This window comes from Chrysochloris asiatica, unplaced genomic scaffold (assembly GCF_000296735.1).
Source record: "Chrysochloris asiatica unplaced genomic scaffold, ChrAsi1.0 scaffold00014, whole genome shotgun sequence".
NCBI classification, from domain to species: domain Eukaryota; kingdom Metazoa; phylum Chordata; class Mammalia; order Afrosoricida; family Chrysochloridae; genus Chrysochloris; species Chrysochloris asiatica.
In genome coordinates, this window is record NW_006408532.1 from 6720392 (window position 1) to 6743442 (window position 23051).

Consider the following 23051-nt stretch of genomic DNA (forward strand, 5'->3'; position numbering starts at 1 on the left):
TTCAACTGAATTAAGATTATTCGAAAAAGCTAGAGAGCAATCCACCAACATGCTAATAGTGTCAATACTGAAAGAGTTTAGTGGGTAACTTCCCCCTTTACTTGAGTCCTGGTGATACACTGATTAAAGAAGCTTAGCTGATAAATGAAACGTTGGAGGTTCGAACCTACCAGCCGATCCACAGGAGGACGATGCAACATTTTGCTTCTGTAAAGACTACAGCCTTGAAAACTATGGGACCCTTCTACCCAGTCCTATAGGGTTGCTATGAGTTGAAGTCAACTCTGCAGCAGAGAATTTGCTTTAGTTTGGGATTCCTTTGAGGGGTGGGCTGAGGCAAATCTATGATTACATTGCCTTAAAAAAAAATCTGTATACTTGGTCTTAAAAAAAAATTTCAACATCATAGAAAAAAATGTATCTTAAAATGTTAAAATAATAAAGCCTCTAAAGAAACCTCAGAGTCCTGATGTGGCACTGTGGGATAAGCACTGGACTGCTAACTGCAGAGTTAGTGGTTCAAACCCACTGGGGGCTCCTTGGCAACCCTATCCAGGGTCACTATGAGTTGGAACTGATTTGATGATACTTAACAACAACAAAGAAACCCCCACCTAGAGAATGGTAACAGTAGGTACGGAACCTTCTTGAATATTCCCTGTGCATACTGTGTATTATTGCTATTTTATTATACAGAAATGAAAAAACTATTGTTTGGAAACAGTGTGCCCCAGATATCTGTTCACAATAGTACACACATAGATCCACCTTTTTCTTGCTGCATGGTATTTTGCTGCATAGTTATCTATTTAATGGGTACCTGTTGGTAGACATTTAGGTGGTTTCCAATTGTGTTTGTTACAGGTACCTAGGGACCACACATCTTGGTCCCTAAGGCAAGTTGAACAAATGTCTCCATAGGTTTTCTTCCTGGAAGTTGAGTGGCCAGGGCAAAATGGCTAGTGGCACACACAGTTATAATTTTGAGGAATGCTGCCAAATTGTGTCCAGAAAGCTGGGCCTGTTTTGGGCCCCAGTTTTGGAGCTGTTTTCATGCCCTCCAACCTGAACAAGGATGCCTGCTTCACTCCTGACCTGGAGATCTGGCTCATTCCCTCACCTGCCTTCCCTCGGCCTCAGTTTCCCAGGCTGTAAATGAATTGAGCTGGATGATTTGTAAAGTCCTTGAATCCTACAAATAGTAGGGTGCTAGAGCCAACATGCACATGCTCACAAGAGTGATTGATAAAATTTCTGGAGTTTTCCAAATCGGTTGTTTAAACGAGCCATTATTAATTAAGTTATATAAAACTTACAATTTAAATTGTTGTTGTTGTTGAGTGCCGTCAAGTCGGTTCCGACCCATAGCGACCCTTTATAGGGTTTCAATAAGTTATACTAAAAACAAAAGCTACAAATATCAAAACCTGTCACTTCCTAATGATTTTGCTCCATTTTACTATCATCTCGACAGGGTTGCATTCTTTCACCATACTTATTGAACCTATCTATGCTGAGCAAATAATCCGAGAAACTGGGTATTTATATGAAGAAAAATGTGGCATCAGGATTGGAGGAAGACTCATTAACAACCTGCAATATGCAGATGATACAACCTTGCCTGCTGAAAGTGAAGAGGATTTAAAACATTTACTGATGAAGATCAAAGAGCACAGCCTTTGGCATGGATTACATCTCAATGTCAAGAAAACAAAAATCCTCACCACTGGACCAATAAACAACATTCTTATCAATGGAGAAAAGATTGAAGTTGTCAAGGACTTCATTCTTCTTGGATCAACTATCAACATTCATGGAAGCAGAAGTCAAGAATCAAAGGACGTATTGCATTAGGCAAATCTGCTGCACAAGATCTTTTTAAAGTGTTGAAAAGCAAAGAAAGATGTCAGCTTGAAGACTAAGGTGTGCCTGACCCAAGCCATGGTATTTTCAATAACCTCATATGCATGTAAAAGCTGGACAGTAAATAAGGAAGACTGTAGAAGAATTGATGTTTTTGAGTTATGGTGTTGGAGGAGATTACTGAAAGTGCCATGGGCTGCCAGAAGAACCAATAGATCTATTTTGGAAGAAGTGCAGTCAGAGTGCTCCTTGGAGGTCAAGATGGCCAAACTTCGTCTCTTATTCTTCAAACATATTGTCAGGAGGGACCAGTCGCTGGAGAAGGATATCTTGTTTGGTAAGGTGGAGGGTCAGAGCAAAAGAGGAAGGCCCCCAATGAGATGGATTGGCCAAGTGGCAGTATCGATGGACTCAAGCGTGTCAACAGTAGTGAGGTTGGCCCAGGATCGGGCAGTGTTTCGTTCTGCTGTGCATAAGGTCGCTATGAGTTGGTACCGACTCGATGGCACCTAACAACAACAACAAATTGCTCTTAAGGGTATTTATATTATTGTATCTGGGTGATAGAAATACTATATAATATGCTGCTGCTCTTTCCAACTGTAAGGTTTGGGAGTTGGTAGCTTGAAATCATGTGAGTGTATTTACATCACGGAAATGGACAAACACTATAAATTGCTTATTTTTAGCTGTGAGTGTTATTATTTACCAACATACCATCATGTCTTTCATCATATAAAACCAAACCTCAAATGTCTGTATGGATCTTTCTCCAATGACCAGAGGAAGAGACAGATGAGATGCAGTAGGAAGAAAGGCAGAGCCGGCCTGGAGACTCATCTCAGAGTCCAGAGATGGTTCTGTCCTGTGTGAAGTTGGGTAGGTCAGAGCCTTCATTCCCTTTCCCTCATAATGGGGTTAACAATGGCAGCCATCTTGCAGGGTGTTTGTGAGCCATCCCAAGAAGGTTTGCCCCTCATGTGAGGTTAATAAAAAATGTTCTGGGGCAAGGGCAGGGGAAATCCCTAAGTCACTTAAAATTTCTGAGATGTAGTTTCTCATTTATCAGGGGAGCAGTAGTAAGAGTGTTAGAGACCAAGGATAATTGTGGTTAGGTACCACCACGGGGTAGGCGCTGCCTCATAGCGACACTATGTACAGCAGAATGAACCACGCTCAGCCCTGCACCAGTCTCACAGTCGTCATGAAGCTTGAGTCCACTGATGCTGCCATTGTGCAATCCGTCTTGTTTGGGGGTCCTCCTCTTCTCCGCTCACCCTCCAGGGACTGATCCCTTCTGATAACATGTCCAAAGACATGAGATGAAGTCACACCATCCTCGCATCTGGCTGTACTTCTTTCAAGACAGATGTGCTTGTTCTTCTGGCAGCCCATGGTATTTTCAATATTTTTCACCAACACCACAATTCAAATGCATTAGTTCGGCTCCATTTTCCTTATTCATCACCCAGCATTCACATGCATATGAGACGATTGAAAATACCATGGCTTGGGTCAGAAGCACCTTAGTCCTCAAACTGACATCTTTGCTCCTGAATATTTTAAAGAGGTCTTATGCAGCAGATTTGCTTAATGCAATATGCTGCTTCTACAAGCATTGTTGGTGGATCCAATAAAATTAAATCTTTTACAACTTCAGTCTTTTCTCCATCTATCATGATTTGTTTACTGGGCCGGGTTGTGAAGATTTTGTTTACTTTACATTGAGTTGCAACCCATAAGAAAAGCTAGAGTCTTTGATCTTCATCAATAAAAGCCTGAAGTCCTTTTTGCTTTCAGCAAGCAAAGTTGTTTCATCTGCTTTTACAGATTGTTAATGAGAATTCCTCTGATTCTGATTCAGCCATCTTCTTCATATATTCCAGCTTCCTGGATAATTTGCTCAACATACAAATTGAATAAATATGGTGAAATGTTACAACCATTGATGCACGCCTTTCCTGATTTTAAACCACACAGTAGCCCCTTGATCTGTTTGAATTACTGTCACTTGGTCTATGTACAGGTTCCTTATGAGCACAATGAAATGTTTAGAGTACCCATTCTTCACAATGTTATTCATAGCTTGTTATGATCCACACAGTTGAATGCCTTTGCACAATCAATAAAGCACAAGTAAACATCTTTCTGGTATTCTCTGCTTTCAGCCAAGATCATTCTGATGTCATTCTGATATCCCTAGATCCATATCCTCTTCTGAATCCAGCCTGAATTTCTAGACATTCCCTGTTGATGTACTGCTGCAACCATAGTTGAATGACCTTCAGTAAAATTTTACTTCCGTGTGATATTAATGACCAAGGATGGTGGCTATTGTTAAATGTCAATGACTCGGTTCTGACTCATAGTGACCCTGTGTAGAGTTTCAAAGGAGTGGCTGGTGGCTTGACTCACAACCTTGTGGTTAGCAGTTTGGTGCTATCCTACAGTACCACACCAGGATTCGCACTTTATATGCTATGGGGTAAGTGAGTCGCCAAATGGCCATCAGTGCCCGTGTTCCCGTTCTCATGCTCGTCCCCACACAAGCGGCTTCTTCCTCCCCTCCCGCTCCGGATTCTTTATAGACTTCTGGCCTCATCCGGTGGGTAAAGTGGTGCCCACAGGGATGTCCTGTGGCATTAGGTGGATGAGGAGTAAGACACAGCAGAGGCGCACAATGAGTGGGGACCCCCATGCCTCAAGGTCCCCACCCCTGGTCAGAGTTTCAGACCATTTGGAAACTCCCCAGGCTGAGGAACCCCTGCAGGCCTCCTAAACTAGACCTGAACCCTTATCCACCTCATCTAGCCTGTACCTTCATCTGCTTAGGTAGCACCAAAAGGAAGATAGACACAGGGTGAGCGCTTTGTAGGCCCGTCCTAAAGGGTGCTCTGTGCCAGACTTCTCTATAAAAAGCACACTGCAAGCATTACCTCATCGCCACTAGCAACAGGTCTGAGGGGATTGTTTATTACCATTCCAACTTTGTAATTGAAGAAACTGGGGTTCAGAGGTATGAAGGCATTTTCCCAAGATGACACAGTAAGGCAGAATCCAAATTTGACTCCAGAGCCCACACTCTGAACACTGGGCCATGGGGGTGGGGGGAAAGAGGGGAACTCCTCTTTCCACACCTTCATTCAATGAAAAACTCAAGGGCCAGAGAGGTCAGAAGACTGTCCTGGGGCCACACAACAGGGAAGGGGGTACAAGAGGTGAAAGATAACCTGGACTTGCTGGGGAGAAAGTGGGCACAGCTGAGACGGCAGACACAAGGGGTTCAAAATTAAGGTGACCTACCATCCTGGAACACCGCCTTCTAAAAAGTCAACCCCCTCAGTCCCAAACTAAAGATTGGTCACCCTCTAGCCTCCAGTTCTCAATGTCCAACCCTCCCAGACAGGACACAGACCAGCTGCATCGGGCGCCAGGAGGACTGGGCTGTGTGCTAGGTCAAGCCCTGCCCTCTCCAGGCCTTGTCTCCCACCCCTGGATCCTGGACACCTACTTGTGGGGTTGAAACTGCAGACGGCCAGCAGCAGGGCAACGACCAGGAGGAGCGAGTCGCGGTCCATGTTCTCCACCCGGGGTTCTGTGCACAGGACCTTATCCGGTGTCCAAGGGCAGGGCTTCGGGTGGGCTTGGAGGCCGGCGTGGGCTCGTGTGGGGACCCGAAGGGAACAGGCGGCCGGAGCAACGGCGTCCCCGCTCCAGCCTTCTGCGGGGGCGGCCGAGGGATCAGGAGAAGTGGACAGAGGGACAAGGGTCTGGGCCAGGGATCCAAGACTGGTCAGCCAACGATGGGCAAGGAGGGGATGCTGGCTGCTGTGGACAGCAGTAGAGGGAATCTTTGGACACAGATGGAGACTGGGGTCTGACCGTCGGTGGCAGGGAGCTCTGGGCTCATCCAGTCAGGCTGGGGAGGCAGGAAATGCGCTTCCTTAGAAAAGGGGTGGGGCCAGGCCTCCCGCCAGGCGAGTAGAGGAAGTGCCACGGGCTTTGTTGCTGGGTGGGGGGCCCTTTGGGGGAGTGGGAGTAGAAGTGCCCAAGCTCCAGGCTTGTCTCTCCACCCACTTCACCCTCCCATTCCACTCCTCCAGATGAAAACAATCATCCTAACAGCCCACCAGGAGAGCACTCCAGGGACTAGGGCCTTCTAGGATCTTGGCCTTTGCGAAGATCAGTCATGTGGGACTCACATTCCATGAACTCAAAATTCCTATTTTGCAGATGCATAAACAGAGGCTTGATGGGTGAGATAATTGACACAAGAAGGAGCTGGCATTGGAATTCAAACCCATCTTCATCAAACTCTCCAGATAACTCAGATAATAGTGTCATTAGGCTGCCCTTCCTTGTTTCACAGCCAGGGAAACCAAGGCCCAGGATGCAGAAGGAACACTCCCAAGTTGGCACAGCAAGCCAGTTTGGGCCAGGGTCTCCAGACCCAGAGAAGGCAGGAGACTCACTCAGGACCACACACATCGTGCCAGCCTCTCCATGAGTGGAAAATTCTCCAGGGACAAAGAATAGCCCCAAACAAAAGGGGGACAGACCTTCAACTTCTAAAGTCAGTTGACCCTGGGTTCTCAACCCTGCTTTGCGCTAAATGATCTTGAGCAAATCCACTAAACCCTCAGCCACCCCATCTGTAAAGTGGCACCATAGTGCCTTCCTCACCAGACCATGGTGAGATTTCCAAGAATCAGGGTTCTACAGTGATGAACCCTGGGCCTGGCACACAGGAAGTGCCCATTGAAGGGGGCCTCAGACTCTCCCTCATTCACACCCCCTGAGCCTGGGAAATGATTCTGGAACTCAAGAAGAGAACAACTTGGAGCTAATCTGGGGCTCCAGGAGGAAGCCATACTCTTTCTGCAAACAGTAAGCACCTACTCTGTGTCCAACATGTGTTAAGTACATAGCGCTAGGGTCAGCCAATGGAGCTCAGAGGAAGCCTAGGTGTCCTGGAGGAGGTAGCATTTAAGCCTGGCCTTGAAAGCCTGGGTGAGTAAAAGGGGAAGAGACCATTCCGGGCAGGGAGACCAGCCTGAGCAGGAAGTGGTCCAACCACCATGGGACAAGTTGGGGGTGGTGTGGGCAGTAAGCCTGAAGAGGCAGACTCCAGCCATGTTCTGGGAGAACTGGCTTCTGAAGGTCATTGGAAATCATGAAAGGTTCTTGAGTAGGAAGATGCTGCTAGAGCTAGGTTCTGAGAAAATGAATCTTGGCATATTCTGGCAGGCAGAAGATGAAGCCACCTGTCCAGGACCACACGTTGAGAGACATGGGCCAGGTAGGGAGGAGAAAACTGGAGCTTTGGGTACCTCTGGAGGGAGGGTGTTGCTCTGGGGTCTGAGGCCTAGTCTGTGATGCCTCCCAGCCCTCACTGGCAGGCAGCTCCAATAAACAGAGCAGGCTGTCTGTCTCCACAGGAGCTAACCCAGCTTCGGAAAGGGCGTTGGGGCTCCTTGGGTGGGGATTGGGGGAAGGGTCAGCTGGCCAGCCCTGCAGCTACTGGCCAATTCTCAGCCAAGCATGGGTGTGGGGTCAAGGTAGACACACCCATGTCTGGCAGGCTGGCAAGGCTGTGATGTTGAAGGGGCCACTCCTCTGTCTTTTCCTGCAACTGAGGGGATGGGGAAGTGAGCACCATGATAGGCAAAGGGTTACTTCAATGTGGGGGCTTTGAGGTCCTTGGGACCTGCACCAGAATCTCTGCCCCAGGGACAGTTCATCCAGGCCCCGGCCTAGGCACTCACATGATCAACTCTGAGTCCTCACATTGACCCAGGAGGTTGGTACTGCTATTGTTGTTGTGTGCCATGGAGTCAGTTCCGACTCATAGTGACCCTGTACAGGGTTTCCGAGGCTATAAATCTGTATGGGAGCAGAAAGCCTCATCTTTCTCCTGCGGAACAGCTGGTAATATCGAACTGCTGACCTTGCAGTTCACAGCCCGATTCGTAACCACTACGCTACCAGAGCTCCTTTTTGGTACCGCTATACCTTCATTTTATAAAGGGGGCACCCATTCTGTGTGACTTTCCCAAGACCCCCAGCTGGAAAGTGGCCACCCCAGGGTTATGTGTTCAGGGTTATCAGTTCAACTCCTTGCCTGTTGCCATCACCTGAGCTGAATTTGGAATGAGAGGATCTGTGGGACTGGGGATGTCACAGGATAGGGGAGATTGTTGTCCAAAGTAGATGTGAGAGGGGATGGGAATCCAATGGCAGTAACAGGGAATCCACAGAAGGCTCTTCCAAAACCTCCTCCCTAACCCCACTTCCTTAGACTCTGACCAATCGATTCACACCACGTCATAAAACCCAATAGATTCTTTAGAAAGCAGGAGAGACTCTAGGTGGACAGGAGGACAAACTTTCAGAAACTCTAGAGAGAGAAAAACACTATAGGTAATCATGAGCAGGGAACCCTGAGCTCAGAGACATTTGGAGGAGGGAAGACATCGGGTCCAAGGGGATGGAGTGGAGGTGGGGCTGAAATGTGAGGTTGTGCTGTGTAAATCTCCTCATTGAACAGAAAGGACTATGAGGGCAGGGACCTCAATGTCCTTTGTATCACTGAGTGCCCAACACAGATCCCAGGACCTTTTGGTCCTTTTGATACACTTATTGAAAGCATGAGGTACCCTGAAAGGAAAGAAGGGTAGAGGGGTGGATCATAAAGGCACAGGATAACTGAAGTACAAAGAGGTGAGTCTTGCTCCTGGTCCCCAATGGAGGAGACCTGGGACTGGATCTCCTGCCCCTGGAAAGCCTGGTGCCCCTCCACTCTGCCTGGAGCTGGGAGGCTGACCCTGGGTGGACATACAGCTCCATCCCCCACTTGCAAGGGAGCAGTGTATTCATTCCTCTGCAGTTTTTCTCCCCTGAAGGCCACAGCCCTGTCAAGGCACCTTCATGCAGCCCGCTCTGGCTCTGAAAACCACTCCTGCACGCGCGTGGGCGCACGCACACACACACACACACACACACACACACACACACCGCATTTAGGCTGCGAGCCGTCATGGCCTACACTGCTGCCAGCCCTGGGATTCAGCACTGTCCCTTGTGGGTTCTCTAAACCACACCTGTGTAAACAGACCCTTTATGAAACTCTCCTCAATTTATCCCATTTGAACCTACCATCTGTTTCCTGCTGGGGCCCTGACTGATACAGATGATTTCAGGTGCCCCCTGTCCATGCGTCAAAGAGACACGTGGCAGGTGGCCAGGCCCCTGTGCCTGGACCCCACTGTGGGCTCCTTCCTTCTCCTGGATGGTCAGGAAGGCCGGGGCTTCAGGAAGGGACGGAGCACGTCTACCCTGGCTGCTGGCCACCAGAGGAATTTCAGACAGCCCCCAGGGACACCCCCCTTCCCCCCCAGGCGGCTCTCCGTCTACAACACCAGTCCAAAGTCAGGGGCCGCTGAGGACAGCAGGGCCAGACCCAGACAATCAAGGAGTCCGTGCATACAGAGGGAAGAGAGAGCCCTGGGTTGGGAGTCACAGTACCCAGGCTCTGCCCTTCACTGGTCAGGTGGCCTCATGAAAGACTTTTCTACTTTCTGGACCTTAGTTTCTCTATCTGCACAGTGGGAGGGCAACCTGTTAGCCTGTAGGAGTTCAAAGGGCCAGGACTAGAATCAAAATTGCTCCATAGCCCCGTGTTGAGGACACACTCAGTCCTCACACCCACCTTAATGCCCAGAGACTTTCCATCTGTTTTACAACTGAGGAAACTGAGGCTCAGGTGTGCAAGGCCATAAGGCTGGGGAGACGCAGACAATCCAAATCCAAGCCTGTCTTTCCTCCTTCAGTTTTCAGAACACCATCTGGGTTTTCCTTCCACCTCCTTAGTCACCCCTGACCTGTCTCCTCAGCATTGTCTTCGCAAGCTTTATTCTTGGGCTTCTTCCCTTCTCCATTTACCTTCACCCCAAGTCAGATTGTCCCAAGTCTTTATGACTCAAACACGGAGGCTCCGACTCAATGACTGAAACAAACGCTTCATGAAATGATATACGAGGGGGCTTCAAATAATGTGTGGGAAAATCCCATTATCTTTCAATTCAGTTTTCATGAAATTTATTTTTTGACGTTTGAAATTCAGATAACTTATTTCAATCGAAAACACTCTTAATTAAAACTATATTTAGTTAAGACCCTTTTATAAGAGTACTTCTAGATAAGGCAGATATATTTCTGGGTTAACAAGAGCAAATTTGACTTTGGACTTTTATTCTTTAGACAAATTGTACAGAGTAGAGAAAAAAATAGGTTATTTGCAGAAAAAGTCTACATATGTATTCAGAGGTACTTTGGTGACAGAAAGACTCAAGCACATGGTGGCATCTCAGAAGTAGTTCTCAAAGAGCTTTGTTGATTTTCTTGAATTTTAAGTGTGTAAGATCCTTCTTCATTCTCGATCTTGGGAGACAAATAGTACTTTAAGTGTCCCATATCAGTAATTTTATTATCTACAACAAGGGGTACATCAGGAGATATACTGCATGTAACTGTAGGAGAGAATGGAATGGCGTTTGTAAAGAAGTTTACGTATCTAAGTGCAAAAGTTAGCTGAACTAGTACATTTACCTCTATAGTAACAGCCTCTTTAGCAACATTACTTGTTTGTGACAAATGAATATTTCCATTATCAAGTTCTCCACAACAGAAAATTTCACTTTTTGCACAGGAAAAGATAACAGCATCTACAATATGACTGAGATCCTGGCACGTATGTGCAAATTCACCAGAAGGCATTGTTACTACATACCTGTACTCTCCTGTTTTAGAATTCCAGGTTGTTCAATACCTAAATCCATTAACTTCATTTCATAGTCTGAAACTTTTTCTTGGTTTGGTGCTTCAAATCCTAGTGCCAAGGTGTCCACATTATCTTCAACCCTTAGCTTAATGATGTCTTCACTGCCAGCACATTTCAGTATTTGGGACATGCTGGTGAAGTTCACCCCCATGGCTAGGTTGTAGTCACAGCCCTTGGAACACAGAGTGAGCTGCACAAGGGAGACATGGGAAGAATCCATAATCTTGCAGGATCACTCACTGATGAGGTCCTTGAGTGCCTCTAGCACTTTCTTCAGGATGGAGCCCTGCACAAAGTGCACCTTGAACATGGTGTCAGAGTCTCAACAACATGGCTACAGGTGGGTAGAAAATAGGGAGTCTAGCCGGCTGAGGCCTCATGAGGATCAGAGCTTTGGCCGGAGTCCTAAAAGACCACAACCAACCAGCCTCCTGCATCTGCATCTGTTTAATGCTCCATTTTTCATTATCTTTTTGAAGTACCCTTGTATACCCTGACAATGTGACAGGCATGTGGAAAGCATCTATCCTGTCCCATTTTCTTTCAAATGCTGATCATAAGTCACTCTATGGGCCTCATTTCCCACTGGATAGTCTTGGCCATGAAATATGATGCTGCTCTAACATCCTTTTTAAGGTACCACTGTGGCACAAGTGGTTTGTGCTCAGTAACGAATGTAAAAGTTGACAGTTTGAACCCATCCAGTAGCACTGCAGAAGAAAGGTCTGCCCATTTACTTCTGTAAAGATTGTTGTTGTTTTAGGCGCCATCCAGTCCACGTCTCACCACCCCACAGCTACTGCCTTGGTCCAAGTCACCAGCATTTCTTGGAATAATGCCACCGACTCTTCACTGGTCTCTCTTTGATTCTACCTTCCCACTCCCCTTTCTCTACACTGAAAATGGATCCTGTTAAAACAAAGTCCAATTCCACCCCTCATCTGCTCAACACCTCCCCAGGAAACCATGTCACTCAAAGTAAAAGCCCAAGTCCTTCAAATGGTCAAGTCCCATGCCCCACTCCAGCTTCACCTTCTGTCTTCCCCCTTGCTCACTACTCTCCAGGCATGCTGGTCTTTGTGCTGCTTCTTGAATGTGCCAAGCTTGCACCCACCTCAGGGCCTTTGCACTACTGCTTTCTCTTCCTCTCCCTGAAATACTCTTCCCTTACAGTCTCAGAGATTGCTCCCTCATCCTGTAAGTATCTTGTTAAATGTTACTTATCAGTCACAATTTTGCCCACCATTGTATTTAAAATAATCCTACTTCAGGACACATATCAAATCTGATATACAATATACTCATTTAGGCATCCTGGTCTGATAAGCCCTGGACCACAAGCTCTGTGGTTGAAAACCACCAGCTGCTCCTCAGAAACCTTATACAGGGTCACTGAGTTGAAACCTACATGTCGGCACTTAGCAACAACAATATATATTCATTTTATATGTCTCTCCCTCTAGAATGGAAGCTCCATTAGGGAAGGGACTTTGCTTTGATCACTATTGAATCCCCATCACTTAGAATAGTGTCTGGTCTTGGGTAGGCATTCATTAAATGCTTATGGGATAAATAAGGAGACTTAATCACTGGGCAACATGAGTCAAGGTTTCATAGTTTATGATTCTGAGTCCCCATGTTGGGGACATTCAGGGTCTCTGAAAAAGGGGGTCACAGAGGTCAATGGCTCCACCGGTGACTTATTTGCTCTATAAGAGTTGTGTTGTTAGGTGCCATCGAGTCAGTACCAACTCATGGGATCCCTCAAAATCTTCCTATCTTTCCCCAGGGGAGGGGCTCTGATGTCTGGCAGCTTCCAAATCCTTGGTAATGCTGGCCTTCCTGATAAAAGCTGAAAAACCCATGAGACCACCTAGGAGGTAGGATTGCATTGGGCCAGAGTTCTAGAATCTCTAAGTTGTAAGGGCTTCAAGTACTTAGAAGGGCAAAGCCATGGTGAGCAACACCTGACCCAGCACCAGAACCCCAAGAGAGGAGCCGAACAGAGGAGGAGGCAGAAGTTTAGGCCTGTGTCGCTGCCTTGCTGGTGGCCTGGGACAAACAAACCACACAATCTCTCTGGGCCTATTCTCCAGAGAGGAAGCCTTGTGTTTTCAGACTGCGCATGTCCTTTAGGACTCCTGGTCTCCCCACCTCTCCAAACGCCCCCATTGTGGAGCCGCCAGATCTTCCTGTTTACTTGTAGCCCCTCTCCAGGCTGAGAGGCAACAGCCTTGGCCTCTTCTACTCTGGCTTCCTTCCTCTCCCACTTCAGCGCCTCCGGCCCCAGCCCTTAGGGCTTTTGAGGCCAAGACAAGGGTGGTACAGTCCAGGGGGAGGCAACTGAGGCCACCACCCCAGTGGAGCCTGCCAGGGAGCACTCCCTCTCCAAGGCCCCAAGTTATAAAGGCATTAATCTACTGACTAGTTTCAAAGTACCAGCACATTTTGCCAAACTGCTGCCTGCAAAGTCCCTAGAGATGAAGAGAATGTGATAACGTTGACCTTCTCAAGCCCACTGTTACACCATGCCCACCTGAAAACAAGAGCCCTGGTGATCCTGTGGGTTAATCTTTGGGCTGCTAACTGCAAGGTCAGTGATTCAAGCCCATCAGCTGTTCCTCAGGAGACAGATGGGTCTGCTCCCATAAAGAGACCTCAGAAACCCTCGATAGGGTTGCTATGAGTCCAAATTCACTAGATGGCCATGGGTTTTGTATGGTTTAAAGCTGGAAGCTCTGCAGATCTGACCCACTCACCAGGTTTTAAAACCCTTCATGAGCATCATCTATCAGGTTGTTGTTGTTAAATACCATCCAGTCAGTTTTGAACTACCCACCTTGCAGTTCAAACCGACTTTGCAGTCCAGTGCATTAACCCACAGAACTACACCAGGTACTTACCTAACCTGTATCTATGAAAGCTTTACAACCTCCAGTTTGTGGGTGATTTAGGGGAGGGAGGGGAAAGTTAAAGGACACCACAAGGAAGCAACAGAGATCTAGGAGGAATTTTCTGCAGGGGACAGACCAATGTCATTTTAAAGAGGCAGGGAAGAGGGAACTTTTCTAGACTATGTTGTTGTTGTTGTTAAGTGCCATCGAGTCGGTTCCGACCCATAGCGACCCTGTACAGGGTTTCCGAGGGTGTAAATCTTTACGGGAGTAGAAAGCCTCATCTTTCTCCCGCGGAGCGGCTGGTAGTTTCGACCCGCTGACCTTAAGGTTCGCAGCCCGATTCGTAACCACTACGCTACATCTAGACTATAATGCAACCAAATACAATGTATGGTCATAGAATGTTAAGAGACATTTTAGGGACAATTGGGAATATTTGCATGAGGGCAGAGTATTAGCTATTGATCATTTTGTTGGCTGTGTCATTGAACCTATAAGTCATGGTCAATATATAGGCAAATGTCAGAGTTAGTAAAACTATAATAAATATGCTAATTTTGGTGAATTTCTTTCTAATTTTGACTTATTTTTCTACTAATCCTCATGCTGATCCTCAGACAAGCCCAAGAGGAAGATGTGTGTTCATGATATGGGGAAGGTGTACATTCTAGTGTGTGTGTATGTGGTATGGTGTATGTGTGTTAGTGGTATAGGGTTTATGTGTGGTGCATGAGGGATGTGTGTGGTGTGGTGGTGATTTAAAAAAAACTAGGCCACAGGTTGGTGGTTCAAACTCACTAGCTGTTCCTTGGAAACCCTATACAGGGTCACTATGAGTAGGAACTGACTTTGATGATACTTTACAACAACAGTGTATACAGAACATATTATCTATCTATCTATATATATATATAAATACATTCTTTAATCATATAAAAATACATATATATATATATATTCTTATATGATTAAAGAAAGCTATTCTGTGGTGAGTAGTTTGGGTCAAAGTTTTTCATAACTATGCCTGAGTTAGTAAAACTATAATAAACATGCTAATTTTGGTGAATTTCTTTCTAATTTTGACTGATTTTTCTACTAATCCTCATGCTGTTCCTCAGACAGCCCCAAGAGGAAGCTGTGTGCTCATGGTATGGGGAAGGTGTACGTTCTGATGGGAGGAGCAGAGAGACTAACCTCAGAGTAGGGGGTAACAGCCTTCATCTCAGACCCCTCCCAGGCAGGATGGCTCACATGGTCTGGTGAGTCAGGAACACCACCACGGCTGTGGTCACATCCTACCAGCCACATAATGAAGCCTGCTTTCTCCTGTCTCCCGTCCTATCATTTCTTGATTCCATGTTCCTCTTTCAACAGACTCACCTTTTATAACTTAAATAGATTTATTTAAAAGGAAATTTTAAATCACTAATGTAAATGGAAAACCAGCCCTAAATGGAAAACTTGCCATAAATAAGAGAGGATATAAAACAAGCACAACCTCAAAAGATGGAATATTTCATTTCTGCTGGTGTGTGGCCCCTGAAGGCTGGAACCGACTTGCTTGGCTTTAGGAAGAGCCCAGCAAGGCTGGAGAGGCATTAAGGACACGTGAGCACCACCTAAAGCCTCCTCCCGGATGAGGTCAAAGAGTGAAGGAGAACAGAAGAGAAAGGTTGTTCTCCTTGGAGATTCTGGGGCACCCCAATATATCTCTGGCCCTGCACGCTGGTCTCTAGCTCTCCACAGGGTGTGAGAACCCATACCCCTCGCTCAGGGCATTCTTATTTAACCTGGAGGAACAAATGGGAGGATCACTGAGTCTGCTTTACAGATTTGGAACTAGCTCAAAGAAAGCATGTTGTGACCTATCCAGGGCCACAAAGCGGGCTTTCTTCAGGTTTTACCTCCTCAGTGAAGTCTCCCCTGACATAACCCCAGAATGTTTCTAGACCCTCACAGCATCTTGTGCCCAGGCTAACTGAACACCAGTTCACAGCTCAAGAAGCCCAGGAAGCCCCAAAGGCAAGAGGAGGGAACCCCATTGGCATCGCAGCCTAGGCCCAATGGAGGTTAAGCACAGAGTAATTGCTCAGAAACAAAGGATAAGAAAACAGGCTCATAGCAAGAATGGAGAAAAACCCAGACTGAGGCCTAGCCCGGCACAGAGGCACAGACGGGGCAGGGCATGCCCTGCTTGAGGACGGGTCCTGCGATTTCACTGCAGCTAAGGGAGGGGCAACTGTCAAAGGGAGCAGACAGCTGCAGGAGACACAGGAGAGTGAGGGGCTAGGAGTGCAAGGAGCGGGGTTGGTCAACCATGTGCATCCACTCTGATTGGGAGCAAACAAAATGAGTAAAACCAAACGTCCTTGGAAATTCCTTTAGTGCTCGGCTGTCCATGAAAACAGGATAACGTAGCTTCCTCTGTCTGTGCTCCAGCCGGGTAGGGTGGAGGTGTTGGGCTTGGGCCAGGACAGCCTGGAGTCAGATAGGGAGGGGTGGGACTCTGAGCTGGGGAAGACTCCAAACTTTGCTACTTCAGGGTATCCAGATGGGTGCAGACCTGGGAGAAAACACTGTCCACAGAGCCTTCAGCATTGACCTGTAGGGGAGAGGGGCCATGAAGAACAGAAGCCTGGGAGGGATTCCCATGACCGCATGCTGGGAAGGGCTGGGTGGGCCCTACTGAGGCAGGAGGGACATTTCTGCAGAGGCCAGGCCAGGTCCTAGCCAGAGAGGAAAAGCAGCCCCTCATTGAACAAATTGGGGAAAGTGAGGCTCAGAATGGTTGGCTGGGCCAACGCTACACAGCAAATAGAGGCTGAGCCAGGTAAGAGCCTGGGTTTGGGGGCTCCCCTCGGACCTTTCGCACAATGCCACGTTTCTCGTAGAAGGCGATGACGGGTTCTGTGGCCTTGTAGTAGGTCTGCAGCCGATTCTTGATGGTCTCCTCATTGTCGTCTACACGCCCGCTGGTCTCTCCACGCTTCAGGAGCCTCTGGGTCATGGTTTCGGCGCCTGCGTCCACATACAGCAGCAGTGTGGGCTGTCCAATCTGATGGTGGGGCACCAATCACAGGTAGCGTAGTGGTTATGAATCGGGCTGCGAACCACAAGGTCAGCAGTTCGAAACTACCAGCTGTTCCATGGGAGAAAGATGAGGCTTTCTGCTCCCGTAAAGATTTACAGCCTTGGAAACCCTGTACAGGGTCGCTATGAGTCAGAACCGACTCCATGGCACATAACAACAACAGTGGCCTAAACCTACCAGTCCTGCCACTCTCCTGATCAAATCTCTGCCATGACCCCCCAGTGCCCTCAGGAGAAAGTCCAAACTCCTCACTTGGAAGAGGGCTTTCCTAATCAGACTCTGTCCTCCCCATCTCCTGCCACTTGTTCCTTCACACTTCATGCTTCAGCCACACGACTTGCTGTCTACCTTAGGCTCTCAGCAACACTCCCACCCCTCCCACCTCCCCATGTCAGGCCTTGACTTGGCCTGTTCCCCCTACCTGATTCTTACCTTCACCTCAATACCAACCACTCTCCTTCAAACCTCATTTCTGCCACCCCCAGATGCCACCCCCACAACATGCTTCTCCAGGCCGTCAAGTACATCTCATAAGGGTCTCTGGTTATTTCATGTTTCTCTCCCCAGCAAGGCTGGGGTTTCCTGAAGACAGGGAAGTAGCTGTCTTATACCCCGAGGTGCCAGGTAATGACTTGGCAAAGGAAGGCAGAATGAGTGAAGGGGTGAGAGCTGCAAAGTTCTGCAAGGGTCTAAGCAAGGGCACTGTCACTGAGGTCATGTGTCATCTGCGGGGGACTTAGAAGGGGAAAGAGAAATAAGCACCTCTCCACAGACCCCGGCCCAGGCTTCTCTCTACGTGAAACCAAAGAGGGCAGCCCTTTGCCTCTGCCTGACCATGAGTCCATGAGAGCAGGGCTTTTCCTCTCGGTCACTCTAGATTCTAAGTCCTGGCCCAGCCTGAGCCAGGCATGCCCCAATTGAGGAAGGCCCCTGATACTTCACTGAAGCTAGGGGCCAGGTGAACGGAGGTGAAGAGAACCACCCACAGCTGCCATGCCTCAGGATTGGAGTCAGGTCCTCCTACTTCTCCCTGACTATTTCTATTGGTCCCTGAGAATTGCTGTCCCAGACTCCTCATGCAGACTCTGGGCACTGCCCTGGCAGGGGTTTGGCAAGTAGAAGCCTGACCTATAGCGTCAGACTGACCTGGACTACACCAGTATCTCTGCCTCTCACCAGCTATGTGACTTTGGGCAAGTCACTTGATTTCACTGAGCCTTTGCTTCCTTGATTGTAAGAAGTGCCTAGTTCTCCTCCCTGTCTTCTGAGTAGCTAAGGATTCAGGTGACAGTTAAGGTGAGAGGCAGAGCTAACCCCAGATCCAAGGTCATGAACTTCATGGCCCTCCATCAGCCGCTGAGTGCCTCCAGGGTCCTCACTCACAGTCTCTGATTCATCTGAGTCCCCAGGATCCAAGCACCAAAACCAAAAAACAGACCCACTGTCAATGAATCAATTACAACTCATTAGCAACCTGAAGTCAGGTTTTCAAGACTGTAAGTCTTTATAAAAGCAGACAACCTCATCTTTCTCTTGAAGACTGGCTGATGGGTTTGAACCACTGACCAGGCCCAAGCACAGTAGGCTCTTTATACACCAAGGGCAGCTAACACCTCAGGCAGAGTTAGGAAATTGATGAGGTCTAACTGAGCCTCTGGGCTGGGACTCTTGAGCTGAGGTAATGGCTGTGGACCTCAGTTTCCCAGCCAGAACAATGGGTATGAAACTTGGCAAGTTGATACTGGTCACTGTCCCACCCCAGAGGAAAGAGCTGGGCCTACAAGCCACAATCCCCAGGCAGGTCCTTCTTCTGTCAGCAGGGTCTTGGCTCCCCCTGGTGTCCAGAGTCAAGAAGACCAATTACCCAGACTTGCTGGAGACCACAGTCAGGCTGAGCTCACAGCCCTCAATAACACCCAGAGCAGCCCAGAAGGGATGGGGACTTTCATTAACTGTTTTCTAGATGCAGCTCTGAGGCTCAGAGGTGACATCACACATATTCCCTCTCGGCTGCCTGGCCTCTGACTAGGGAACCATAGCTTCCTGGTCTGAAGAAGGCTTAGCCAACTCCTATTGCACATATAGGGAAACTGAGGCCCAGAGCAGGGAAGACACTTTTGTGAGATGTGCAGCCAATTAGAGATCAAGAAGTGTAGTCTCCTGCCCTACGATGAAGCTTTGGTAGCCCAAAGATAACCAGAGTCCCTTGGAGATGAGGAGTGGAGAATACAAGGCCCAGGGAGGGGTCCCCAGTTCCTCCTGTGAAGGTCCTTCCTAGTCCTTCTGTCAGGAAGCCCTCCCTGACCCCTCACCCACCCTTGCGGATCTCTCTTCCCTGGGCACTTGTGGTGCTGTCTGTTTCCCTTCTGTGACCTTGTGACACCAGAAGTATGAGTGTGTGTGTGTGATGTGTGTGCATGTGTGTGGAACTGTATATGCATGTCTGTGAATATACATGTATACACCTATGTAGATGTGTGTGCACATATTTCTATGTGCAGTGTACATGTGGGTGTCTCTGCAAGGTGCCCCCTCTGTGGAAGGTTTTCCTGGTGGGAGCCCATTCTAGGCAGCTCAGAGTCATCAACCCCAAAGCCTGCTCTTTCTAGCTAGAGGGAGCCCAGACTCCCTACTCTGGCAGTCAGGCCTGAACCTCTCTCTCCCACATCATCCTCAAGGGATTGGCCCCTTATCTTTCCAGCCCTGTCCATGCTGCTCCCTGTACCTCTGTGTTTATGGAGTGCCAAACCCCACTCTGGAAGGGTACATCTCCCTAATCCCCACAGATGCCCCTCAGGACAACTGTGACTTACCTCCCCTCATTTTGAAGATGGGAGAACTGAGGTTCAGAGGGGTGGAATATTTGGCACAAGGTCCCAGTGGTTGAAGGCTGAGCTGGAACCTGAGCCCAGTTGTGTGAACTCCTCAGACTGCTGCTTCATTTTCCATGCCTCTTCTTCCAGTGAATGTTCTCTGGTTTCCCCTCCTTGTCTGCATACCTCCTCCTCTTTCTCCTTTTCTTCCCTCCTGCTCAGGAATCAGTCTACCTCTGTCCACCCACCACTCAGTCTCTACCTGACTGCCCTGTATCACAGCTCCTCAAGGCCGACCCCGCCAGGTTTATGCCTTACCCGCCGCTCAAACTCTTCTCCCTGCTGCACCTCCCGTGGGTAGCCGTCAATGAGGAAGCCTTTGGAAGTGTCTACTTTGGCCACCATGGCATCTCGGAGCATGTCTAACACCGTCTCCTGGGGGTCGCAGCCAAAGGGAAAGGATCATGAGCTTCCCTTCCTCTGGGCCTTTGGGCTGCTCCCACCACCTGGAAGCCCTCATCCTTGAACTCAGACGACTCGAACAAGCCTCCCTCTCTAGGAAGCCTTCTCTGAACCTTGAAGCCCTTCAACTGATTGGGTGATTGGGTCATTCATTCATTCATTCAACAATATTTACTGAACCTCTTTTCCCAGCCAGGTCTTATTCTGGGCTCTGAGGGACACAGTCTTAAACAAAACAGAACTCCTGTGCCCTCAGGAAACTCACAGTCTGGTAAAGGACAATTACATCGTTGATTTATCTATTTCCAAGCATGGAACAGGCTGCATGGGCAAAGAAGGGGACACTGGAATATAAAATGGGGGGTCAAAATTTGAGATCCAGGGAGTTCTGAAAGCTGAAGTAGGAAGGAGTTTAGTGAGTTTGAGGAACAGAAAAGCCAGGGTGGAGAGTTGGCAACATGAGGATGAAGGTCAACAGGGCAATGTCCCACAGGGTCTTGGAAGTCTCTGGAAGGAACTTTCTAGAAGGATAATGGGGAGACACAGGAGGCTTCAGAGCCAGGAAGGTTATGTCAGCCCTGCCAATATGTCAGGGGCTTTATCACTGGTGTCCACTCAAGGCCTTAACCCCTACCCCCAGCCCACCAGGGTCCACTCACCAGCGGCACAAGCTGGCCCTTCTCCATGATCTCTGACAGCATCTTGCCCCTGTCTGAGCCTGAGCTGACCTCGGCCCGAAGGAGGTCCCCGGTGGAGAGATGGGTGTAGCCATACTTCTGGACAATCTTCTCACACTGGGTGCCCTTCCCTGAGCCAGGCCCTCCTGTAAAGCGCCCACACATTCAGCACCAAGAAACAGAGCCCCTGGAGGGACATGGGGCCGAGGGTACAGTCCCAGGCTTGGCTCCCACCAGTGCCTTCAAAGACCCTCCCTATAGTACCACCCGGCCGCTAGGCCTGCCTCCAACTCACCCACTACAAAGATGATCTTGGTGGTCTTCAGCTTCTCTGTGGAAGAGAAGAGGGAACACAGTTCAGTCACTCTCTTGACATAGCGCTAGAGGCATTTCAAGAGTACCAAGCCTGAGCTGATCTCCAGCACCAGGGACACACAGAGCTCACACTCCCGATTGTGGGGGGTGGGGTGGTCAGGGGTGTGGGGGTGGCTGACAAGTTATAGCCAGGGTGAACTGTGAGGAAGTCCAGGGGCTGGGAGAGGTCAGTGATGAGAGGGCATTCTGGGCAGAGGGCCCAGTGTAGGCAAAGCCCGCAGGCCAACCATTGTGGCCTTTCCTTGTGGGTGGCTGCATTGCAGGGGCAGGGACACCTCTGGCCTTGACGTCCTCACTGCGGAGGTTACTCGGCGCTGAGCAGCAGGTCCCCATGGTCCTGTTCTGCTGTGTCCCCAGTCCTATCCTTCTCAGGCCCTGGACTTGACCATTGCCAGATCCCAAGGCCAGCACTACTGTCGAGTTGGCAACCATAACATATGTTGCCATGGAGACAGTTGCTAGAGAGGAGGGCTGCGGTGGGTATGTGGAACCCTTGCCCAGAAAGGGAGGCAAGCTTACTTTGTAACTTCTGCCTTTCGGGCCCTTAGAACTCAGCAAGACCACAACTAAACTTGACAGAGGGAAACTAAGGCCTAGAGAGGCAGGGGCCTGCTTAAGGGGCTTTCAGAATCTGAACTGGAACCCGGGCCTCTCTTCCCAGGTCTTCTATCCAAGATTTTTGACACTCTGGGAAATAGGGGATTGGTTAGATTCCACTTTGCTATGTGAGTTTAGGAAAGACTCTCCAGTGAGGAGGTGGGCTTAGCAGTTCCCAGCAGTTCCCAGCAGCCTTGCTGGCCATGAGGCTTGAAACCCTGATTCCTGGGTCCTAAGGGAGTTGTCACAGTCCTATATAAAAGGCATGAGCCTGGGGGTGTGGAGGGAAGTCAGCCTCCAATGGTGGCTGCTGGCTAGAGCTTCACAGTGGCAGAGTAACCACTGGCTCAGGCACACAGCAGGAGGCAGGGCCACTGAGTTCATTTAAGAGCTGCTCCAACCAAAGCACAGTGCTCTCTGTCCACCCACATCTCCAGGTCCTAGTCCATAGGAGTCAGGAGAGCCCAAGGCATCCTCAAAGCCCACCCCCATTGGATGTTAGGGATACTGAGTCTCTGAGAGAGGCAGAACCTACTGCTCATGAGGCTCTGTATTTTGCATATCTGTGATCTTTCCCCATGCCCACCCTTCTCCTCTATAAATATCAGCTTAGAAGTTTTGCTGTGGGGCCTTAAAGGCCTCATCTATTCTAAAATTAACCTTAGAGTTGTCAAGTCTTGTGAAAGACTCCCTCATCTCTGGTAGACCAGAGTGTCCTCCAACCCCTTCCCAGAATGCTTCACCAAGAGCATGCCCCCTTTGCAGATGGGCACACTGAGGCCCAGGTAGGGAGCAGGAAAAGGGAAGAACCTCTGTACCTGTCATCCTGCTGAGGTCCAGGGAGCTGAGTCAGCACTCTGTAAGACAAGGGCACAGTTGAGCTGGGTGAGGACGATTCTGCTCCCCTCCTCACCTCTGCTCCACCAAGTCATACCCAAGGTGTCCAGGCCCCATCTTATGCTCTGAAGACAGAGGGGACCACTATGAACCAGAGAAGGCCCAATAAATTCAGTGACCTTTCCTCTCTGTGCCTCAGTTTTCTCACCTGTCACGGGGGTGAAGGGGTAGCAATCTACACCTGTCCAGTTGGAGGGCCAAGGAGGGTGAGGCAGTCCTGAGAGGTGTAAACAGCGACAACCAAGGCTGAGTTGCTCTCCATGCAACTACCAGAAAACAGGGTGTGGCCCAGCATCTGAGGACACCTTGACAACACTCCCCAGAGTCCACCTCCCACGTCACCTCACTGTGCTACATCCTTTGTCTCTCTGGGCCTTGTTGTCCCCACCTGGAATGAAGTTCGGACAAGGATGCTCTAAGAGAGAGCGAAGTTCCAGGGGAGCAGGGGAGATTCTGTCAAAGCCACTTACTTCAACAGTTTTCAAAGAGTGATGGTCCCAGGATCTTGGCCCATGCAGGGTTTGGCTTCCTTCCACCCTG

The 23051-nt window shown here is 48.9% G+C and overlaps 2 protein-coding genes and 1 pseudogene across 3 annotated transcripts in view; all 3 read right to left on the reverse strand.

Annotated features, from left to right (window-relative positions):
• The window catches only part of ENG (endoglin), a 44076-nt gene extending 37725 nt beyond the window's left edge, over positions 1 to 6351 (reverse strand). The window contains exons 1-2 of the mRNA XM_006834976.1: positions 6336 to 6351; positions 5375 to 5584 (exon numbers count right to left, since the gene is read on the reverse strand). Coding sequence (XP_006835039.1) covers positions 5375 to 5584; positions 6336 to 6351 — 226 coding nt within the window. The remainder of the gene's footprint in view (positions 1 to 5374; positions 5585 to 6335) is intronic.
• Positions 6352 to 10209: 3858 nt separating this feature from the next.
• LOC102825159 lies at positions 10210 to 11012 on the reverse strand (annotated as a pseudogene).
• Positions 11013 to 15964: 4952 nt separating this feature from the next.
• Positions 15965 to 22461, reverse strand: AK1 (adenylate kinase 1). Of its 2 annotated transcripts, none has more exons than XM_006834801.1 (6): positions 22433 to 22461; positions 20938 to 20973; positions 20625 to 20788; positions 19822 to 19938; positions 16463 to 16654; positions 15965 to 16201 (listed from the first exon to the last, which is right to left on the reverse strand). In XM_006834801.1, the coding sequence occupies exons 1-6, from the start codon at positions 22437 to 22439 to the stop codon at positions 16133 to 16135; spliced, it is 585 nt and encodes a 194-aa protein (XP_006834864.1). In that variant the 5' UTR covers positions 22440 to 22461; the 3' UTR covers positions 15965 to 16132. The 2 variants fall into 2 exon arrangements, with proteins under 2 accessions (XP_006834864.1, XP_006834863.1); XM_006834800.1 differs by lacking the exon at positions 22433 to 22461 and adding an exon at positions 21293 to 21350 and having other exon boundaries at positions 16133 to 16201.
• Positions 22462 to 23051: the final 590 nt, after the last annotated feature.

Bases quoted from the DNA above. Each gene is read 5' to 3' on its own strand.
- AK1 (XM_006834800.1), bottom strand. From the start codon at position 21,350: ATGGGGACCTGCTGCTCAGCGCCGAGTAACCTCCGCAGTGAGGACGTC. The intron at 16,655-19,821 runs GTAAGGCATAAA...CCCCACCATCAG, and splicing joins GAGAAGAGTTTGAGCGGCGG to ATTGGACAGCCCACACTGCT. The intron at 16,202-16,462 runs GTCCGAGGGGAG...TCTCCCCTACAG, and splicing joins AACGTGGCATTGTGCGAAAG to GTCAATGCTGAAGGCTCTGT.